Source organism: Manihot esculenta, chromosome 16 (genome assembly GCF_001659605.2).
Source record: "Manihot esculenta cultivar AM560-2 chromosome 16, M.esculenta_v8, whole genome shotgun sequence".
NCBI classification, from domain to species: Eukaryota; Viridiplantae; Streptophyta; class Magnoliopsida; order Malpighiales; family Euphorbiaceae; genus Manihot; species Manihot esculenta.
Window position 1 is genome coordinate 27,280,908 of NC_035176.2, and position 22,544 is coordinate 27,303,451.

The following is a 22,544-nucleotide window of genomic DNA, read 5'->3' on the forward strand; positions in this document are numbered from 1 at the left end:
TTGTCTTCTTCTTTAAGTCACACGGGACGTCGTATAGTCTCTACCCTGCATCCTCTTCCATGGCCCTAATAGCAATCTTGATCTTGGTGGTATAAACGAAATACGGAGTTTCCTTCTGGTTTTAGAGTACACTTTGAGTTTTGATCCTGTACTTCAGTCAGTTTTCTCATCTGTCAATGACCCGCTGATCCTCTTTCGGCAAGCCGCAACTGCAATAGCTTTGAGTTCTGTCTCCTCCCAGCAAGCTATGTTTTCTTTTGGTTTAGACACTGGGCAATTTATATGTAGCTTGTATTTGGGGCTCAATATTTTCTGTTTTTTTAGCCTTTAAGATGTAATGGGCCTAGAGCAATGAAATTATTTATCTTCAGCAAAAAACACAAAAAAAGAAAAGTTCTCATTTTCTACAAATATTGTTAACTAATTTGGCTTTCTTCATGCAAAGATAACAGGCGAAAACTACAAAGCTACAATGTTACGAAAAAAAGGCTAAAAACTGTAGCTTTTTGAAAACAGAGATGTTTGATAATTTCTGTTGCTCATCAGCAGTTCAAACACCTTGTTCCATGAAGAACTTCTAGACAAAATACAACAATAAGAAAGAATTTAGTCCTCATCCTAACAATTAGCATCTTAGATTGCATCATTTATAACCCAAAAAGAACTAGAAATGGATCAAGAAAACTGCAAAAGTTCAATTTTCACCAACATGAAAAAAAAAGGTCATTTCCTTAGCTCGCCTCCACCCAAAGCCATACCAATTCTTCATTACAATGATTGATGCTTTATCACAATTTGCCCTTAAATATTAAAGTTCAGGAAAAAGATACATATCGATGCAGCAATAAATTCTTCATGCCGCATCCATGACAAGAAGGATGCAGTCATAAAGGCATAGATTTGCCTGCAGCAAGAATAACACAATGAGTTCTATAGCACAAAAAGTATTTTTTGCTTTGCAGCATTTGTATAATAAACCAGTCACTTGAAATAGAAAGTACAAGTTTACAAGTTTGAAATAAAAAATGTCCAGAAATACACTAAGAGCAATGCATTGATTATCCAAATTATTGCTACAGATACTTCGATGGAACTGCATGATGCTAAATTCACTAGTAGTATGCATGTTGCATGTTGGTATTACTTAAATTCTAACATGCCAACTCTGATTAATTCTATTTTCTTTTCAAGTCAAAGCACATATAAGTTGCAGTTGCTCTTCATTCTTCTAGGAAATCTCTAAGTATCTTAAGTATCCTAGATGGCATCCAGGCCCTAGGTCCAGGCATGTAATGAAGCATTGAAGGAGACCCACTGAGCATAGATACTAAATCCTTACCCATTTATTCCCATTTGCTGTTATTAAAAGACATCACAGTATTGCTGCAATAATTATTAAAGCACACATACTAGAATATAATTAAAAAAATACCAAACCACAAGCAATAAAAACGGATACATGATTGCTGCCATTCCTTAGAAATACCAAACAATAGGCAAAAATTTTGAAGGCAATTATCTATATCTACTTTTATACTTCTCCGTGAGCACAAAATTAACTCCCTTTGCAGAATTGCAGTTTAAACTCAAGCCCAAAGAACATTTCATGTTTTGCAAATATTGGTTATATAGGTCCACTGAATTTCAAGGGAAAACAGTTGAACAGGGGAAGAGAAAAAGTTATTTCCAACAGTGCTTCAAATAATACAATATTTCACTTCCCTGGAAATCAAAGGGAATGTAGAGAACTCGAAAGAAAGGAGGCCAATCAAGAGTTCAATGTAGACAAACCCAAATATTGGACAATTTGTAAAAGAAGAATAAAAGGCCGGAAAAATAAGCCGAACACAGAGCTAGTAAATGATCATACAATTCAATCAGGACAATTGGGAACTGGAGTAATTTTATCCACCCAAATTATTGTTATACAATTGACCTAGTCTAATCAGACAGGTTCAATTTTATGTTACCATGACAATTTCATTACAAAAGCCAATCAGATCATAAAAGGAAGTTAGAAATGTAAAGAAGGCAAGGGGGAGAGAGAAATAGGATCACCTTGAGGAACCAAGCCCCAACTTGGAGATTCGATGGGAAGTAATGACGTTAGACGAGCAGAAGCTGTTGTGCTATGTAATGGCAACATTGACATCAAGCAGCTCAATTCTACAGGTAACCTGAACTCAAACCAGCAATGAAACAATAAACAGTCGGGTCATATTCCCCTCCTCCGTTTCATTAATGAGAACTTAGTTGTTGTTGGCTTCTTTTTTTTCGGTGGAGGAACGAGACTTAGTTTAGTAATTTTATCAAACACATGATATCCAACCTTCCCCAACCCCCTACCCCCCCCCCCCCCCCCCCAAAAAAAAAAAAAAAAAAAAAAAGGGCTTCCTCGTCGAAAAAAGGATTCTACCCTCACCACAGCTATCAAAAAGTACTAAATTCAACAAGCAAGCTGGCTAAGCCAACAAATGTCAAATTAAGAACATTTAGCATGACTCATCTTGCAAGAAAAGAATTCATGCAAAATTCTCTAAATGAAAATATCCAAGTTAAAAATAATTGAATTCTATCATTTCAAACAAGAGAATTGTTAGAAAGGAAATCAACTGAATTGCATTTTTTTCGTGAAATTCTTAATTCCAAATAGAGTGTGAATCAGAAAATTCAAGCGGGAAAGAATCTTCCATTCAATTAAAAAAATTAATCCCCAGCATCTGAAGTAACCAAACAGAGTTCTCACTTTGTGAAAGAGAATACCTTGAGGCTTGGTAAATGCGCTTTGCTGAAGAAGAAATCTGGGACTGGGAACCCGATTTCAACGGAGAAATTTTGGGTAATGACGACTTGGATACATTGAATTTGAAAGAGAGAGATGGTGAGTAAGTGGATAATCTGGAAAGAACCCTTGAACCGGCCATTTTTACAGAGCTAACAAAAAGGGTTTAAGCATTTACTAGGGTTTATGGAGCTCAAAGGCATGGGGCACCTGACGAGTGATGAGATGAGTAATGAGTAATGCGCCACAAATGTCCATCTGTTTGGTTTCGGTTTCAGATCGTCCCTCAAGTGGATTATCTTACGGCAGATTAGTGATAAATCTTCCTCCACTTTCAATTTTATTTTAAAAACTTAATAAACGGCACATTCAAAAAATAGGGAGGGGGGATATTAAATTTGTTCGGAAATTCTCTATTATTTGATTTTATTATTATTTTGAAACAAGAATTAAAACAAATGCATTTTAACTCCCACAATATTCATTTAAAAAAAAATTCCCACAATGAGAAAAAAATATATAGTAATATTGTCGTTATTAAAAAATAAAATAAAATTATATTTAAATAAATGAAAATGGCTGTTGAGTCTCTGACATACAGATTAAGGTTGAACTATGAAGAAGAAAATAAATTTAAAACTCATTAGAGTACATTAATTCAGTCGATGAGCAGACCGAACTAATTAAAGGTCCTGACTTACTTGTAGGGAGTCTAGCTCGTTTGATGTCAGTTACGCTTCTGTCATATGAGCACGCACGTTGGAGAAAAATTAAATGGCCGTTTGACGAAATTGAACAGATAAATATGCCCATACATATGGTCTTAAACTGGGCAGATAGGTATAACCATACATATGGTTTTACGTGACACATATAGCACTATAATAGGATGACGATTATGCATCATTAGACAATAAAAAAATAAATAAAACTCTCAAATTCAGAATATCAAATAAAATTTGTTAACACAATCTTAATTAGTGCAAAATAAAAATACATATATAAAATTAGACAAACTGAATTCACTTGTATGGTACTCATGATATGATTTTATTTTATTAAATTAAATTAAATATCATTTGACATCCATTCAAGTTGTTGCACAAAGGATTGGTTTTTCTTATTATTATTTAAAAAAAATGGAGATTTTTTCTTTACCATCACTCTTAATGAGAATTTACTAATTGACAATCTAGTAAATTATCATGATTAACCATTTGGAATAAAGATAATATAAAACAAGAGTGAGAGAGAGTAAGAACATTATTTTGCAACCATGAAAAATCAAAATAACCCAAGCTGCCTTATTGATTGAGAGGGTGGAATGGAATTCAATCTCTAAATAATAATAATAAAAAAACAATGAATTGGTACTGAAATCGAGATATCGAGTTACCTATTATACAAAAAAAACAAATAATTCGAAGAAGTTCAATATCTTTCGGTCTTGATTAGCAGCAAAGTATCTTCAACAATTTTGATAAACTGTGTAGCCTTCACTTTGATTTCAGAAACCATTCTTTCACACAAAGGTTTCAAAACCAACATAACAATAATAGCTTCATGAATCACCACCCACAAAATCACAACAAAACCCAGCTCAAAATTTGCCTTCACTGTCACAAAATACAAAGAAAACAAGGAGAATGCATCATTAACATCAATCACAACAATGGAGAAAAGGGTTATGAAGAATGCAAGCATTAGGCCATTGAAGGTAACAAAGATAGCTAGAAGAAGAGCACAAGAAATGAAAGAGCAATAGAGGAGTGCAAGAAGGATTAGGTCCATGTTGGGAAACATTTGGTTTGTGGATTTTGATTGATAATTTTTGGGAGAGAAGAATGAGAGGTTTGGATTTTGAGGAAGAGAAAAGAATGAAGTGAGTTGCACTCAATTCTATCTATCTATCTATCTATATTTTTTTGCATGAAAAATATCCTTTAAACCCACTTTGAATCTTTCTTCAAATTAAATAAAAGCATGGGAATTATTAAAAGTATAGCTTAACATAATTTTTTTTTGGTAAATTATTGTGAGATCCCTCTATTATGTCAAAATTAATTAGCTAGTCCCTAAAATTTTAAAATCCAATTAAGTTTTTCAACTGATGGAGGAACTACAGATTCTTGTTTAAAAGTGAAATTGGATGCATATTTATTTATTTTTCCTTTCTTTCTATTGTTCCTAGGGAGAGCATAAATCGGTCTGAACCGAAAAACCGAACCGAACCGATTAATTTCGGTTTAATAGTTCGGTTAATCGGAAGGTTCGATTCGGTTCGGTTAGTATTTTTCAATTTATTCGATTTTCAGTTCAGTTCGGTTTAAACGTGTTAAATAACCAAAAAACTAAAAAACCAATTTTATACATAGAAATACTGATTTTATATATATATTTAAATTTTATATAGATTTTTATAGATTTTTTAAATATTATTATTATGTATTTAAACAATATTTATTGATAAATTTATGTGAAATATTTATTAAATTATTTTACTGAAATTAAAAGCAGAAAATTAAAAAAAATTACAGATTTCAATTTGAACCGAACCAAACCGATTTTTATCGATTCGATTCAGTTCGGTTATATTTTTATAATCGATTTTTTTGATTTTTAATATTTTTATACTTCGATTTTCAGTTTTTTTTGTTTGGTTCGGTTCGAAACCGAACCGACCGATTGCACAACCCTAAATTTTATTATTTTGTTCCAGAGAGCAAAACTCTTGAGGGAGGGAGAGAATATCTGAGGGCAATTTTGTCTTTTCGACCCAACCAATAGATTCTTTTGGAAAAAAAAAATTAAATGGAAGAAATATAAATAGAAAGAAAAATTCGTCGACAGCAGGATTCGAACCTGCGCAGGCAAAGCCCAACAGATTTCGAGTCTGTCTCCTTAACCACTCGGACATATCGACGACTCATGTCCTATTTTACTTCAATATTAATATTATTTAAATAATGTTAAGTTTGATCAAAACAGAGTTTTCAGCCTAATTTATCCAGATTTATTTCATTTTATTAAATAAATAATAGTTTTTAAATAAAACATTATTTTATATTGTTAATATTAAATGATAAGAAAGTTTTAGATTGTAAAAGTAATTATTATGTCTAGTAGAAATAAGGGTAAAATTAGAAAAAAATAATAATACTCCTTAATTTTCATAAAACAACAAGTAATTTTAGACAGAATGTGGTAATAAAAGTTAATTATAACAGTTCATATTGCAATAGCTCAAAACTCAACCCACAAGAGAAGAAGGGACGAGGTTCATTGCTATAGTAAAGAAGGCATAGGTTGTGTTAGCAACGGTTAATTTATCGTTTGCAGCTAGCTTCTCCTCCATTATATGTGAATGTGATACTTTTTGCGATATGCAATTTAATTTCTCGCGAAGCATTCAGGCTACAGTAGCCATTATATTAGCAGTATCCTCTTTTTTTTTTCGTACTCTCAGTAAATTAATTATTTATAAATGTGATACTTAAATTTAGACTCAAGATTTACTATCTCTTGATTGGAAATTATAAAAAATATATAAATTAATAGACTTAGTAAATTTTGTTGTCACTAGCCATCATAACATATAATGATAATGTTTTGCAGGTAAAAGAAAAGATCCGTAATTATGGACTAGATTATGATTTTTTTTTCAAACTATTAATAATTAGAAGATAAGTATAGATAAATAATAAATTTATTTATAATTGTTTTAATACGACATAGTTTTATTAGTATAATTTAGAGATGAAGCCTAATTAATATGCAGGAGGAAAATGCCAAAAAAAAGGCAGAAGTAATGTCTTCGCTGACTGGTGATTCAAGGATAGGCCCAACGTAAGATTCTTTTGAAACAATTCAAGAACGAGGATTGAAAGTGGGCCTGAGAAATTTTGAATTCCACAAAGGCCACTAGACCTGACGACTGCTGCTTTGAGAGTACTTATCCGTCGCAGTCCATAACGCTAGTGTTATGGCCGTACGACTATTTCGTCGTAAGCTTGTTAAAAAGAAAAAAATTTACTATTTAATTATTATATTATAATATTTATTATTTAGTTTATTAATTTTAAAAAATATATTAAAATATTTTTAAAATTTTTAAAAATTATTAATTAACTAATTTATTAGTTTTATCCATTATATATTTTATTATTCTAATATAAAAGAACTTTTACTGGATAATTAAAAAATTTATTAAAATATTTAATTAACTAAACTGAACAAAATTAATTTTAATTTAAAATTGATTTAATTTAATTTTTATAAATATTAAAATTTTAATTTCTAATTTATTCTGTTGAATTTAATTTTGAAATCCATTGATCGAATGTGTCACTTTGAAATCACAAGCAGGAAAGTATGGGTCTGAAAAATGCTGCTACGCAGGCTCACAGTAGAAACCGTGTCATTTGTTGAAAGCCCATCCTTGATCCTCCTAGTGCCCGAAGCTTATCCTTTTTTCCTAAGTAAAAAAGAAAATGTATGAGTTTTAAAGGAAATTTACACGTACTCTCTGATACTGCCACTGCAACTGTTGGTTCCAAATGGGGGTCTCATTCCGGACACTATGAAGAAGAGAACACTCTATAGTGAATATCTCTGCTGTTTATGAACTGTTTCACACTGCAAGTACTCACTTCATTATCTCTGCCACTCTCTTTTTCTCTCTCTTCCATGATTCGCAATTCTGCATCTTCTTCAATCCTCTCTGCTTCTATTGCCCTCAACCTCTCTACTATAGTTTACTCGACGCCATGAAAACTCAGCGCCCAAAGCTCAAAACTCAACCTCGTCCCTTCTTCTCTTGTGGGTTCTTTCGCCACTGCGCCCAAACTGCTCTAAGTCCCACTGCTCCTCACTCCCCTTCTCTCCCACTCTCATCCTCTGCCCCTCCTCCACCCTTACCCCCTTCACCTCCTCCTCCACCAGCGTCGCTGACGTTGGTTTTACCCCCTCAGCCACAAGCTCAACGCCCGCTCTTAAAAGCTTCACAGCCTGAATCCTCCTCGTCTTCTTCCTCCTCCGCTTCTCAGAGCTTCACCCAGTGGAGATTCCCCCTTGCAATCTCTCCTCTCCACCACCACTCACCTCCCGAGTCCCTTACACAACCCAAAACCGACCCAACACCCGACTCCCTCCCATCTGTTCCACAACCGCTGCCGCCTCCGATTCATTCTGCTAAACTCCAGGAGATCTTCCATGTAGCCGAGCTCCAACTCAGTAGCGGGTCCGAGTCGGAGAAACTCGATGCTCTTCACCTATTAGAACGCTCACTAGTTCCCAATCCACCAACTGAGCCGGTTTGTCCTTTGGAAGTCATGCGTGGGGTTGTGGTAAATTTGAAAAACAAGGCGGGTGCGAAACTGGCAACGAAAATTTTGTTAGCTCTTTGTTTGGCCGAGGAGAACCGCCACGTGGCGGTAAAAGCCGGAACTGTAGGGGCTGTGGTCGAAGTTGCGATGGAGTTGGAAGGGCCTGCAGCGGAGCGTGCATTAGCAGCTTTGGAGCTAGCGTGTACTGTGGAGGAAGGAGCAGCGGAGCTGCGTGCTCACGCGCTGGCCATGCCTGTCATGGTGGCTAAGATGGGGGAAATGGAAGGAAGAGGGAGAGAGTACGCTATAAGCGCACTCTCTGTTATCTACGGTGGTGGTGCATCGCAGGAACCGGTCCAACACGCACCTCCGGAGGAGGTGGCGCGTGCGGTGGTATTAGCGTTGCAAGGGGATTGCACTGCAAGAGCGAGGAGGAAAGGGGCCCAGTTGCTGAAAGCTCTTCAAGATTATGGACGGTTGGATTCAACCCTTAATGGAAATGAAGGGTTATGATTTGATTTGAGGACAGACAGAAGGGCAGTCCCAGTTGGGTATTTTCGATCTTGTCGTTTAATATTTACTTTAGGTGTATTAAAGTTATTGGTAGGTTTGGGGCAATAATATCATATTATTTTCTTTTCATTTTTTTTAAAAATCCATTTTCAAAATTTGGTATTATAGATTTTCCTAAGCAATAATATTCCATCAAATAAAAAATAATTAGGATAAATAATTATATTTTCTTAAAGTTATTTTCTTAAATAATTGTTATGAGCTGTGATAAACAGATAAACAGATAAATAAGAGAAGGGTTAGTTGATACGGTGTAACTAATTAATTAATTTTTATATTTTAAAAATTACATTAATATTTTCTATAATTTTAAATATTCAATTAAAAAGTCTTTTGAAATTTTATCACTATTATCATTGATTTATAATAGTATAATAATGTTAATATTTAACCAGAGATATTTTTTAATTAAAATTTAGTCTATTGATCCAAAAAATCTAAAAAATTTATAAATATTCACATTTATATTTTAAATTTAAAATTTTAAATGATAAAATTAATTTTTTTATATTTATTTCAATTTTAATTATTTATTTCAATTAATTTTAATAAAAAATCTTTTAATCCAAATCTCATAAAAAGCATATTAAATAAAAAATTTAATATTTACGGTAATTTATATTTATATTTAAAAATTTTAAATTTTAAATAATAATTAAAAAATTAATAATAAATTATAATATAATCTATAAAATTTTATTTTACTAATAATTTTTTAAATATATATTTTTATTTCAACGATGCTCTTTTCTATTAATTTCATTATTTATTTTTCATTTTTATTTTTTATGCATATTAATAATTTAAATTTTTTTCATGCATATTAATAATTTAATAAAAATTTAAAATATAAAAAATTATAAACTAAAATATATAATATTATATTTTATTTAATATTATTAATATAAAATATAATTTTATTTAATAACTAATAAAATAATACATTTAGAGGGTTAGTGTGATAGTAAGTTCATCTAAATAAATTTTAAAAATTTTAAATTTTATTATTTCAATTCTCGATTTTCATTTGAAAAATAAAATAAAATAATATACATCATTTTTATTTAATAACTAATGAAATAATATACATAGTAAATTTACTTATTGTTAAAATAAAATATTAAATATTTTAAACAACTATGAAAAGTTTAGTTAAAAAGATTTGAATTTTTATGAAAACCATAAAGCCATAACTACAAACCGAAATATATAATATTTTATTTATTATTAATATAAATTCTAATTTTTTATATATTAAAAATATATGTATGATGAATATTAAATATTTAATAAAACATTTTAATATATAATATTTATATATAGTATTTTATGTAGTAGAAATTTATTTGTAATAAATATTTTTTTAATTTAATGTATTTAATATTACATATGATTAATATAAAATAAATACACTTTTAATATAAAATTTAAATTAAAAAATTATATATTTTATTAATATAAAATTTTAAAAACTATATTATAATTTATTATTAATTTTTTAAAATTTAATTAAAATTTTTAATTATAATTATGTCAAATTGAAAAAAAAATCTATTATCTAAAATTTAAACTTTTGAATATAAATATGAATTAATATAAAAATTTTGATTTTTTTATCCAATAATCCTTTGAAAAAATATAAGTGTGACATGAGACATAAGCTAAAATTTTTTCGCCAAGGCAGGTTATAAGATGGTTCTACCATTCGAGTGTTGCTTCCACTAAATAAGGTTACAAAGTAGTTTTTGATGAGTCAGGTCATAAGACGGTTCTCGTCAGACTATTCGAGTATTGGTGCGACTAAATAAGCCCACAATGCAGTTTTCGCTAGACCAGGTCATAAGGCGGTTCTCGCCATACCATTTAAGCATTGGTCCCACTAAACAATGCCACATGACAGTTTTCGCCAGGTCAGGTCTTAAAACGATTCTCGCCAGACTATTCAAGTGTCGGTCCCACTAAACAAGACCACAAGGCGGTTCTCGGCAGACCATTCGGGCATTGGTCCTACTAAATAAGACTACAAGATAGTTTTCGCCAGGCTAAATCACAAGGCGGTTCTCGCCAGACCATTCAGGCATTGATCCCAATGAATAAGGCCATGAAACAGTTTTCGCCAGGTCAAAGGGCGATTCCCGCTAGGCCTTTCGAGTATTGGTCCTAGGTCACAATGTAGTATTTTTCAGGCCAGATCAAAAGACGATTCTTGCCATACCTTTCAGGTGTTGGTCCCACTAAACAATGCTACAAGACATACTTCACTAGATCACGAGCCAAACGTTAGTCTCTAATACCGAAGTCATCTACAACAAACAACCACGAGCGAGGGTATACTAAATCTCAAAAGACAAAATTGGTGTCAATCAAAGGATAATATCGAGGAAGCGAATCTTATAACCAAGAATCAAGATGAATAATTGGGTAAAAATCCCTTTTCACAAAAAATGCCTAAGGCGTCTTATGGTGCAAGGGCCGGTATCCACCAAGCCACATGTCCGGATATTCATTCCATTTTACTGAAATTCTATAAGGTATATTCATTAAACTGGCGTTGAAACCCACAAATAAATATGTCTTTACTGCCAAATAAGATAGATAAAATAAGTATTTCCATTATGGAAGATTACAATGAGATAAAAGGGATTTAAGCAAATACTCTGTTACATTAGAACCTTCTAAAAATCTATTAGTAGAAACTCAATCTCATCCTATGGAAAGATGTCATACTAAGGACTGTGTCTCCAACTACCTTCTCTCCTTACCCTCAGAATCAACATTGCACAATCCAACCCCTCTTCTTAGGATTGCAATATGAAAAAGACATTATAGTCGGGTTGGTTGCAGCCTTTAGCAGTATACTTGGCACATTCATGAAGACCCATCTTCAGCTGCTCTTTGTAGACCATGATGATATTCTCCGCACAAATTTGGTTATCCTCAAAAAGTGGAAAGAAAGCATCCATTTCATGTCTCTCGTATATAGTAGTCGTAAACATAAAAGAGGAAAAAAGGGTTATTATACAGTGGCATAGCCGGCAAAGTTTTTAATATGCCTCGAAAAATAAGGCCACCATCATGATCAAGGGGGAAAAACAATGCAAATAGTCAAAGCGTGCCATATAATCGAGAAGACAAACCGTCACCATCAAATCTGAAGAATTGAAAATGAGCAAGGGGACCTCTGATGCTACATAACAATCGTCCAAAATAAAGTCATGAGCTGTCACCATAAGACAGGGTCACATGGTAAGAATCTGATAAATTAATAAGTGATCCCACTTAAAGAAAGGAAAACTCGGACACCTTAACACCCAGTTCATCATCAAAGACTCGCCCTTCCGTCGACAAGGCGAGTCTCGGCAAGAAGTTACCGTTATCAGGTGAAACAGCCTGGTCCAAACTGACCCAAATAACTTTTAGACTCACTTTGCACTTGGTCCAAAATGATTAACCTAAATTATTTAGTAGTTTCATGCTAGTTATTATATACAATTTTAATTTGTCGTAAACTGCCAATGTGGGATTCTTTTTCAAGCAGGCAACTGAATGTTACATTCTCCCCTACTAAATTTACGACATCATCATCACAACTGAATCGGATACAATTGCTAAATCAGGACTGAACTCTTGGGTATTGTGGTTCGCAAGTACCTCGGATGGTTCCATCTTGTCTCACACGATAACCCTTTCCTCGCAAGCCCACTAGCTCTACACAATTTTTCTAATCCAAGGTGGCTCTAATACAAATTAAAACAGCGCGACCCAAACTGACCCAAATAATTTTTGGACTCACTTTCCACTTAGCCAAAATGGTTAACCCAAGTTATTTAGTAATTTTGTGCTAACTATTATATATAATTTTAATTTGTCGTAAACCGCCGATATGAGATTCTTTCCCAAGTAGGCAACTGAACGTTACATCAGGCATAGTCCAGTATATCCCCATTTCGCTTGTAATCGCAGGATTACTAACTCATTAGCTGACGATGTCCCATATCAAGCAGCCGGCCATATTACTACTGGATTACCGGAAAATACCATATTTATTTTCACTCACTTATAATACAAAAGAAAAAGAATTCTAGAGGAAAAAGTACGTTATTCTCTAACACAAAAGCTCTAAGCAATTCATTGTACTCTCTCTGCTCATCGATATATTGATTTGAGTATCAGAGTGGCTGCCGTGAGTATCCACCACCACCCCACATATTTTTTTTTGCAGATTCTAATCAATTACAGCATAATTCCATTCCGGCCACATCATCAATCCAATCTCAGCAACATCTATTTCGTTAAAGTTTCAGATTTTAAAAATGTAAAAATCAAATTACTAATTTTGACAAAATTAAAAAATTAAATAATAACTTATCTCTTAATCAGTTATCACCTATAAGATTTCTAACAAGTCAAATTAAAAATAAAAATAATTACTAGAAAGCAAAATTTTCAATTCTTTTCATTATGTATTTTCATTAATGAAATGGTTATTGAAGATCTCATAAAGGCAAAGTGATGATAAAGATAACCGCTAAAAGAGTACCAATTCAATCTATTATATCAAATAAAGACTCTATTAAGTCTCTTTTGGATTTTTAGTGGTACTCTCTGTAACAGCCCGGAAACCGAACTGCCACCGGCACTAGGATCCAGATCGACTTAAGGTCGCCGGGACCCGTAGTAAGCCTGCTATTCTGTCTGTATACCTGTGAAATCCCATACATGATCATACATTTGCTGTAAAAACATAAAACTTTTCTTCATTCCAAGGCTTAACTTGTGCATGCAATCTTTCTATTCTCTACTAATCCCTACTAGAGCTCCTCATGGCCCTAGGCGGATCAAACTCATCATGTTAAGCCTGGTTTTGCTCATAAACATACAACAATAAAGAAACATACATAAACTGATCATGTGACGCTACAAAGGGATTACAAGTCTTATAAATCAAACACCATTCTATACATATACACTATCTCTATACAATGACATGTCCACGCTAGCTATTACAAAACTCTGTACTCTTCCTGTACCCTGCTGAGTTCTCTCTGACCTCTGAACCTGCACAACTGGAGTTAGGGGAGAGGGATGAGCTACGATAGCCCAGTGAGTAGAATAATAAAATAACAGGTGATAAAACATGCTCTCATGGAATGCAACATATAAGCACATCACCTCGGCCGGACGGATCAAAAATCCCTCTATCTAATCTGGGGTACCTAAGTACCATGTGCCTGGTCCCCGTAGGGCTGTTCCAGGTTTTTCTGTTGTGCCTGGTCCCCGTAGGGCTGTTCCAGGTCTTCCTCTGAGGGCTAATGAATCCTCACGAAGTCCGTGCCGTCTCACATAAGCAATGTACAAGGAGCAATGCCAAGTACAAGGATAAATGCAATGCATCATCTTTGTGTACACTAATGCACTCACCCTATAGCATAGTCATGATGCATGAAGCATGAGAAAATATCAGTTATCATATTAAAACATTAAGTTAAATTCCACTCACCTCTGGTTATCTTTGCACTGACACTGCAGGTTCTGACACTGGACTCACTGCTGATTTCCCTGATTCCTCTGGTCCGTACCTACACAGGTGGACTCAAATGAGGGACCAAACTCACTCAAGAACATCTCTAAGAAACGCCCCAAAACCCCTCTAAACAATCCTAAAACCATCACATAAAACATGCAAAAGAAAGCTGGACAGGGCACTTTCGGCGGCAGGTTCGGCGGCCGAAACCCCACTCCAGAGACGAAACTCATGCATGTTCGGCGGCACCTTCGGCGGCCGAAGGTCTCGTCCAGAGACGAAACTCACACACTTTCGGCGGCCGAACTCCCTCTTTCGGCGGCCGAAAGGCTCTTTCTAAACCGAAAGCCTTGCTTTCGGGGGCAACCTTTGGCAGCCGAACTGCCTCCACAAAGGGTTCGGCGGCCGAACCTTCCTTCGGCGGCCGAACCTGGTTTTGCCCGAAGGACAGAACCCTGCTCTGTTTCATGCAAACTTTGCCCAAAAACCTACAAACATGCATAGCAACTACTCCCAACTAGCATATACACATAGATATGCCCAAAGGGGTCTCAAACTACCCTAAAACCCCAAACAAACATAGCACATAACACTTACACATGCTGGAACACCACAAATCACCAAAACCTCACCTAAACCTAAACATGCATACTACCCATACAAACTTTATAAAACCTTGCAAAATCATCAAAGAAGCTCAGGATCTTCACTTACCTCTTACACAACGTAAGGATGAAGGGTCCTAACGTGGAGATATGAAGAAAAGCTCTTCCAAAGCTCCAAGCTTCAAAACTTGTTTCTTTTTCTCAAACCCTTCATAAATCACCAAAACTCTTAAAACTCTTGAAAGATTTGATGAAAATCATGAAAAACATGAAAGTCAACGTGGAGAGGCTGGAACTCACCTCTGGCTGCAAGTGGAGGAGAAAATACCCTCCTCTCACCGACCTTTGGCCCTTTTATAGGTGGCTGGCCAGACCACCTTCGGCAGCCGAACGTGAAGCCGCAACCATGCAATGTTCGGCGGCCGAAAGTGACCTTCGGCGGCCGAACCTTTACATTTCTCCCTTGTTGCTTTTCTTTCAAAACTCAATGCTTTTCACACTTCAAAACATGAAAACAAGTAAAAATACCTTGGAAAACATGTGCATTACCCTTCTCGAGGGTTCCGACACCTAAGATTCCACCGGACTACAGGAATTCCGATGCCGGACTCGAGCCGGGTATTACATTCTCCCCCCCTTAAGAACATTCGTCCCCGAATGTCCCTAACACAACATAAACACATAGAAAAGGGGAAAAACTAACCTTAAAACAGATATGGGTATTGCTGGAGCATGGACTCCCGAGTCTCCCAAGTGCACTCTTCTAGGTTGTGGTGGTTCCACAGAACTTTCACCATTGGTATCTCCTTATTTCTCAGCTTTCTGATCTAGGTGTCAAGGATCCGCACTGGCTGCTCTACATAGGTGAGATCACTTAAGATTTCCACCTCAGGTTCACTAAGAACTTTCTCTGGATCTGACACAAACTTTCGCAACAGAGAAACATGGAATACCGGGTGAATTCTTTCCATAGAAGCCGGTAAATCTAGCTTATACGATACAGGCCCGATCCTCTGCAAGATCTCAAAGGGACCAATGTATCGTGGGGCTAGCTTACCCTTCCTTCCAAAGCGAACCACTCCCTTCATCGGAGACACCTTAAGCAATACCATATCCCCCTCCTGGAACTCTATCTGCTTCCTACGGATGTCTGCATAGCTTTTCTGTCTGCTTACAGCTGTTCTGATCCTCTCTCTGATGATAGGCACTAACTTGCTGGTTATCTCAACTAACTCTGGCCCTGCAAGAGTTTTCTCTCCTACCTCTTCCCAGCAAACAGGTGTTCGGCACTTCCTCCCATACAAAGCTTCATAAGGAGCCATCCCTATGCTAGCATGATGGCTGTTGTTGTAGGCAAACTCCACCAGAGGTAGATGCTGCCTCCAAGAACCGCCAAAGTCTAACACACACATTCTCAGCATATCTTCAATGGTCTAGATGGTCCTCTCTGACTGACCGTCTGTCTGTGGATGGAAAGCAGTGCTGAAATCCAACCTTGTGCCCATTTCGTTCTGCAGACTCCGCCAAAACCTGGAGGTGAACTGAGGTCCTCGATCTGATACTATCGATACTGGAACTCCATGCAACCTTACTATCTCGTCTACATACACCTGCGCCAACTTGTTTACAGAGTAGTTACTCCTGACTGGAATGAAGTGAGCAGATTTAGTGAGTCTATCCACAATCACCCATATGGAGTCTAGTCTGTTAGACGTCGCCGGTAACCCCACTACAAAATCCATAGCTATGTTCTCCCATTTCCATTCTGGAATTGGCAGTGGGTTAAGCATTCCAGCCGGCTTCTGGTGCTCTAGCTTCACCCTTTGACATGTCTCGCAGGCTGACACAAACTGTGCCACTTCTCTCTTCATTGCTGGCCACCAATACACCCTTCTCAGATCTTGATACATCTTGGTGGCTCCCGGGTGAATACTATACCGCGTATTATGAGCTTCCCTCATAATGTCGGCTTTCAAACTGCTATCATCTGGTACACATAACCTCTTACCGTGCCGAAGAATCCCCTCTCCGTCAAATCTAAACTCTGCACTGTTGCCCGACTGAACAGTCCTGGCAATCTTTACTAATTCGGGGTCTTCGTGCTGTTTCAGAGCCACTTGCTCTAGAAACACTGGTGTTACTCTCATCTGTGCGATCAACGCACCTGTACCAGATAACTGCAACTGTAACCCTTCTTCCACGAGCTTGTAAAAATCCTTCACCACCGGTCTTCTCTCTACTGCAATGTGGGATAAACTGCCAAGTGACTTTCGGCTTAATGCATCAGCTACAACATTAGCCTTGCCCGGATGATACTGGATTTTACAATCATAATCACTGAGCAATTCTACCCACCGTCTCTGCCTCAAGTTTAACTCTCTCTGACTTAAGATGTGCTGCAGGCTCTTATGATCCGTATAGATCTCACATTTTACCCCATAGAGGTAATGCCTCCACATCTTAAGTGCAAAGATCACAGCTGCCATCTCAAGATCGTGTGTCGGGTAATTCAGCTCGTGCTTCTTCAGCTGTCTAGAAGCATAAGCTATCACTCGGTCATTCTGCATCAACACACAACCTAATCCCACTCGGGATGCATCACAGAACACTGTGAAATCTTCATCACTGATCGGCAGAGCTAACACCGGTGCTGAAGTTAACCGTCGCTTCAACTCCGCAAAACTCTCATCACATTCCTCTGACCACACAAATTTCTGATTCTTTCTGGTCAGTCTGGTCATAGGAGCAGCTATCTTCGAGAAGTCCTGAACGAACCTCCGATAGTAGCCTGCCAAACCCAGAAAACTCTTGATCTCTGTCACTGTCGTGGGTGTAGGCCAGTTGGCTACTGCCTCTACCTTTTTGGGATCTACTGATATACCGTCCTCTGATACAACATGTCCCAAAAAGGAAATGCTCCTTAGCCAGAACTCGCACTTGGAGAACTTGGCATACAAGCCATGCTCTCTCAAGGTTTGCAGCACTATCCGCAGATGCTGGGCATGGTCCTCTGCATTCCTGGAGTACACCAAGATATCATCAATAAAGACGATCACAAAACGATCCAAGTACTCCCTGAAAACTCTGTTCATGAGATCCATGAATGCTGCAGGGGCGTTAGTCAACCCGAACGGCATCACAAGGAACTCATAATGCCCATATCTGGTTCTGAAAGCAGTCTTGGATACATCTCCTTCCCTGATCTTCAACTGGTGGTATCCAGATCTCAGATCTATTTTTGAAAAACAACCTGCTCCTGCCAGCTGGTCGAATAGATCATCGATCCTGGGTAATGGATACTTATTTTTGATAGTGACTTTGTTCAACTGTCTGTAGTCGACACAAAGTCTCAGAGGTCCATCCTTCTTTCTGACAAATAATACTGGAGCACCCCAGGGTGAGGTACTCGGGCGGATGAAACCCTTAGCTACCAAATCCTGTAACTGTTCTTTCAACTCTCGCAACTCTGCTGGTGCCATCCTATAGGGAGGAATAGAGATCGGTCTGGCATTGGGCATCAACTCAATCTCGAACTCTATTTCCCTATCCGGTGGGAGTCCTGGAAGCTCTTCAGGAAACAAATCTGGGAAGTCTCTAACAACTGGTACTGAGGATGGTTCCCTAACCTGACTGTCTAGCTCTCTCACATAAGCTAGGAACCCCTGACACCCCTTCCTTAACATTCTACGAGCCTGGAGGGCTGATATCAAACCCCTAGGTGTCCCTCTCCTGTCTCCTCTGAAGACACACTCTGACCCATCCTGGTCTCTGACACTGACTACCTTATCTCTACAGTTCAGGGTAGCATCATACGTAGATAACCAATCCATCCCTAGAATGACATCAAAATCTGTCAACTCTAGAACCACCAGGTCAGCTGGAAGGTATCTACCCTCTATGCACACGGGACTGAACCGACAGACTGACTCTGCCAAAGATGGATCACATTTGGGTCCACTGACCCATAGAGGACACTCTAACTCAGACACTATCAGACCCAACCTCTCTGCAGCTCTAGAAGAAATGAAAGAGTGAGAAGCACCGGGGTCCATTAAAGCATACACCTCGGAACACCCAATGATGAGATTACCTGACACCACCGTGTTCGACGTGTCTGCCTCCTGCTGAGTCAGGGTGAAAATCCGTGCTGGGGCTGACGGACCTGCACCTCGGGAACCCATCCCTGATGAAGAGGCTGCCCCTCTTCCTCTTCCTCTACCACTGCTTGGTGGTATGGCTGAAACGACGGGCTGGACTACACTGCCCGTACTCATCTGCTGGGATGGTGCAACCAAAGTCGCCTGAGGACATTCTCGTGCATAATGTCCCTCCTGCCCACATCTATAGCAGGCTGTGGATCCCAACTGACAAGCTCCTCTATGCTGTTTGCCACACCTCTTGCATACTGGAAACTCTGCGCCAGAACTGAAACTACTACTCATTCCCAGACCCGACTTAAGCCTGTTCCAGACCTTGCCTCTCTTTCCTCTGAATTTCTCCCATCTCTTCTTACTTGCACTTACTGTACTCTGTGAGGAGGAACCTGGTTTAACACCAGAAGACTGTGCCGTGACTACACCTTGACTTATGGCACTAGCCTCCATCTTTCTAGCAGCATCCACAATAGAGTGGAAACTTTCCTTCTCCGCATGAAGAATCAAAGAGAAATACCTGGGATGAAGCCTTGTGGCATATCTCTTTGCCTTCTTCTGATCTGTCTCATATGCCTGACCGACATATGGCAACAATTCCAGGAACTTATCTGTATATGCATCAACGCTCATCTCCTCCGTCTGTCGCAACTGCTCAAACTCCACAACCTTTAGTTCCCTAGCACTGTCAGGAAAAGCCCATCCAGCAAATTCGTTGGCGAACTCTTCCCATGTCATACTCTCAAGTCTCGGGTCCACATAGTGCTTGAACCATTCTCTTGCTTTCTTACACTTTAACGTGAACCCTGCCATCTCAATGGCTCTACCATCATCTGCTCCCAACTCACTTGTTATCATTCTCACTGCACTGAGATACTCAAAGGGATCATCTCCTGTATGGAATTTAGGAGCATCCAACTTTAAGTACTCAGTCATCTTCACCTTACTTCCCCCTGAAGAACTGGGTTGCTGTGCTTCCACAACAGTGGCTACTGGTTCAGGAGGTGGTGGTGGAGGAACTGGTTCCCTCACTTCAGGCTGTACTGGACTTGGATGAACAGGTGGGGGTGGATACATGTGATATGGTGGATAAAAGGAAGGATAGGGCATATATGGCATGTAGGGTGGATATGGAGCAAAGCTGGAGTAATCCGACGTGCCTCCCATCGGATACTCTGGGCCCTGTGGAAAGGGTGGATAGCCAAATCCTGAGGCCTGCATGCCTCCCTGGGATTCCCCCATACCTTCTTCTGACCTTCCTACACCCATGCTTACATCTCTACTCTGACCCTCTTCCATCACACCTCTTTCTTCTACTGACCTTCCCCCTCTGTTTACTCCTCTCCTGCTCTCGTCAGAAGACCTTCTAGGGTCTCGTGACGTTCCTTCCCTGCTTGACCTGTGAGATCTTGCCAAGGGCAAGGCAGGTGGACGAGCAGCTGTACCCTCACTTACAGGTGGGACTCCAGTCAATCTCGCGGATCGACGAGTTCCTCGCATCTTCACTCTCTGGCAAACAACAAATCACATAACACATCAGCAACACATCAAAAACATGCACATGCATAACTCAGGGCATGGCACATCAGCATATAGACAGGACTAACATCCTATCCTAGTGGACATGTTTTTCCTATGGTGCTTGACCTACTAAACCTCTCTATGAGCCCAACTCTCTCTCTATAGGTCCGACCATGTGAACCTAGGGCTCTGATACCAATCTGTAACAGCCCGGAAACCGAACTGCCACCGGCACTAGGATCCAGATCGACTTAAGGTCGCCGGGACCCGTAGTAAGCCTGCTATTCTGTCTGTATACCTGTGAAATCCCATACATGATCATACATTTGCTGTAAAAACATAAAACTTTTCTTCATTCCAAGGCTTAACTTGTGCATGCAATCTTTCTATTCTCTACTAATCCCTACTAGAGCTCCTCATGGCCCTAGGCGGATCAAACTCATCATGTTAAGCCTGGTTTTGCTCATAAACATACAACAATAAAGAAACATACATAAACTGATCATGTGACGCTACAAAGGGATTACAAGTCTTATAAATCAAACACCATTCTATACATATACACTATCTCTATACAATGACATGTCCACGCTAGCTATTACAAAACTCTGTACTCTTCCTGTACCCTGCTGAGTTCTCTCTGACCTCTGAACCTGCACAACTGGAGTTAGGGGAGAGGGATGAGCTACGATAGCCCAGTGAGTAGAATAATAAAATAACAGGTGATAAAACATGCTCTCATGGAATGCAACATATAAGCACATCACCTCGGCCGGACGGATCAAAAATCCCTCTATCTAATCTGGGGTACCTAAGTACCATGTGCCTGGTCCCCGTAGGGCTGTTCCAGGTTTTTCTGTTGTGCCTGGTCCCCGTAGGGCTGTTCCAGGTCTTCCTCTGAGGGCTAATGAATCCTCACGAAGTCCGTGCCGTCTCACATAAGCAATGTACAAGGAGCAATGCCAAGTACAAGGATAAATGCAATGCATCATCTTTGTGTACACTAATGCACTCACCCTATAGCATAGTCATGATGCATGAAGCATGAGAAAATATCAGTTATCATATTAAAACATTAAGTTAAATTCCACTCACCTCTGGTTATCTTTGCACTGACACTGCAGGTTCTGACACTGGACTCACTGCTGATTTCCCTGATTCCTCTGGTCCGTACCTACACAGGTGGACTCAAATGAGGGACCAAACTCACTCAAGAACATCTCTAAGAAACGCCCCAAAACCCCTCTAAACAATCCTAAAACCATCACATAAAACATGCAAAAGAAAGCTGGACAGGGCACTTTCGGCGGCAGGTTCGGCGGCCGAAACCCCACTCCAGAGACGAAACTCATGCATGTTCGGCGGCACCTTCGGCGGCCGAAGGTCTCGTCCAGAGACGAAACTCACACACTTTCGGCGGCCGAACTCCCTCTTTCGGCGGCCGAAAGGCTCTTTCTAAACCGAAAGCCTTGCTTTCGGGGGCAACCTTTGGCAGCCGAACTGCCTCCACAAAGGGTTCGGCGGCCGAACCTTCCTTCGGCGGCCGAACCTGGTTTTGCCCGAAGGACAGAACCCTGCTCTGTTTCATGCAAACTTTGCCCAAAAACCTACAAACATGCATAGCAACTACTCCCAACTAGCATATACACATAGATATGCCCAAAGGGGTCTCAAACTACCCTAAAACCCCAAACAAACATAGCACATAACACTTACACATGCTGGAACACCACAAATCACCAAAACCTCACCTAAACCTAAACATGCATACTACCCATACAAACTTTATAAAACCTTGCAAAATCATCAAAGAAGCTCAGGATCTTCACTTACCTCTTACACAACGTAAGGATGAAGGGTCCTAACGTGGAGATATGAAGAAAAGCTCTTCCAAAGCTCCAAGCTTCAAAACTTGTTTCTTTTTCTCAAACCCTTCATAAATCACCAAAACTCTTAAAACTCTTGAAAGATTTGATGAAAATCATGAAAAACATGAAAGTCAACGTGGAGAGGCTGGAACTCACCTCTGGCTGCAAGTGGAGGAGAAAATACCCTCCTCTCACC

General features: G+C 38.4%; 2 protein-coding genes and 1 non-coding gene across 3 annotated transcripts; 1 reads left to right on the top strand and 2 right to left on the bottom strand.

Moving 5' to 3' along the window:
- Nucleotides 1-598: 598 nt before the first annotated feature.
- On the bottom strand, nt 599-3,079 carry LOC122722058. The gene is made up of 3 exons (XM_043951675.1): nt 2,764-3,079; nt 2,059-2,177; nt 599-904 (listed from the first exon to the last, which is right to left on the bottom strand). Exons 1-3 carry the CDS (start codon nt 2,922-2,924, stop codon nt 885-887), a joined length of 300 nt encoding a protein of 99 aa, XP_043807610.1. The 5' UTR covers nt 2,925-3,079; the 3' UTR covers nt 599-884.
- A 2,544-nt stretch (nt 3,080-5,623) lies between these two features.
- TRNAS-CGA lies at nt 5,624-5,705 on the bottom strand. The gene has a single exon. It is a non-coding gene; the product is annotated as a tRNA-Ser (tRNA).
- A 1,513-nt stretch (nt 5,706-7,218) lies between these two features.
- On the top strand, nt 7,219-8,748 carry LOC110603341 (ras-associated and pleckstrin homology domains-containing protein 1). The gene has a single exon (XM_021741040.2). It carries the CDS (start codon nt 7,549-7,551, stop codon nt 8,617-8,619), a length of 1,071 nt encoding a protein of 356 aa, XP_021596732.1. The 5' UTR covers nt 7,219-7,548; the 3' UTR covers nt 8,620-8,748.
- The last annotated feature ends 13,796 nt before the right edge of the window (nt 8,749-22,544 follow it).

Excerpts from the sequence above, each read along its gene's own strand:
- LOC122722058 (XM_043951675.1), bottom strand. The coding sequence starts at position 2,924 with ATGGCCGGTTCAAGGGTTCTTTCCAGATTATCCACTTACTCACCATCT. Across the intron at positions 2,178-2,763 it reads CGCATTTACCAAGCCTCAAG|GTTACCTGTAGAATTGAGCT; the intron begins GTATTCTCTTTC and ends GTTTGAGTTCAG. Across the intron at positions 905-2,058 it reads TTGGGGCTTGGTTCCTCAAG|GCAAATCTATGCCTTTATGA; the intron begins GTGATCCTATTT and ends TTCTTGCTGCAG.
- LOC110603341 (XM_021741040.2), top strand. The coding sequence starts at position 7,549 with ATGAAAACTCAGCGCCCAAAGCTCAAAACTCAACCTCGTCCCTTCTTC.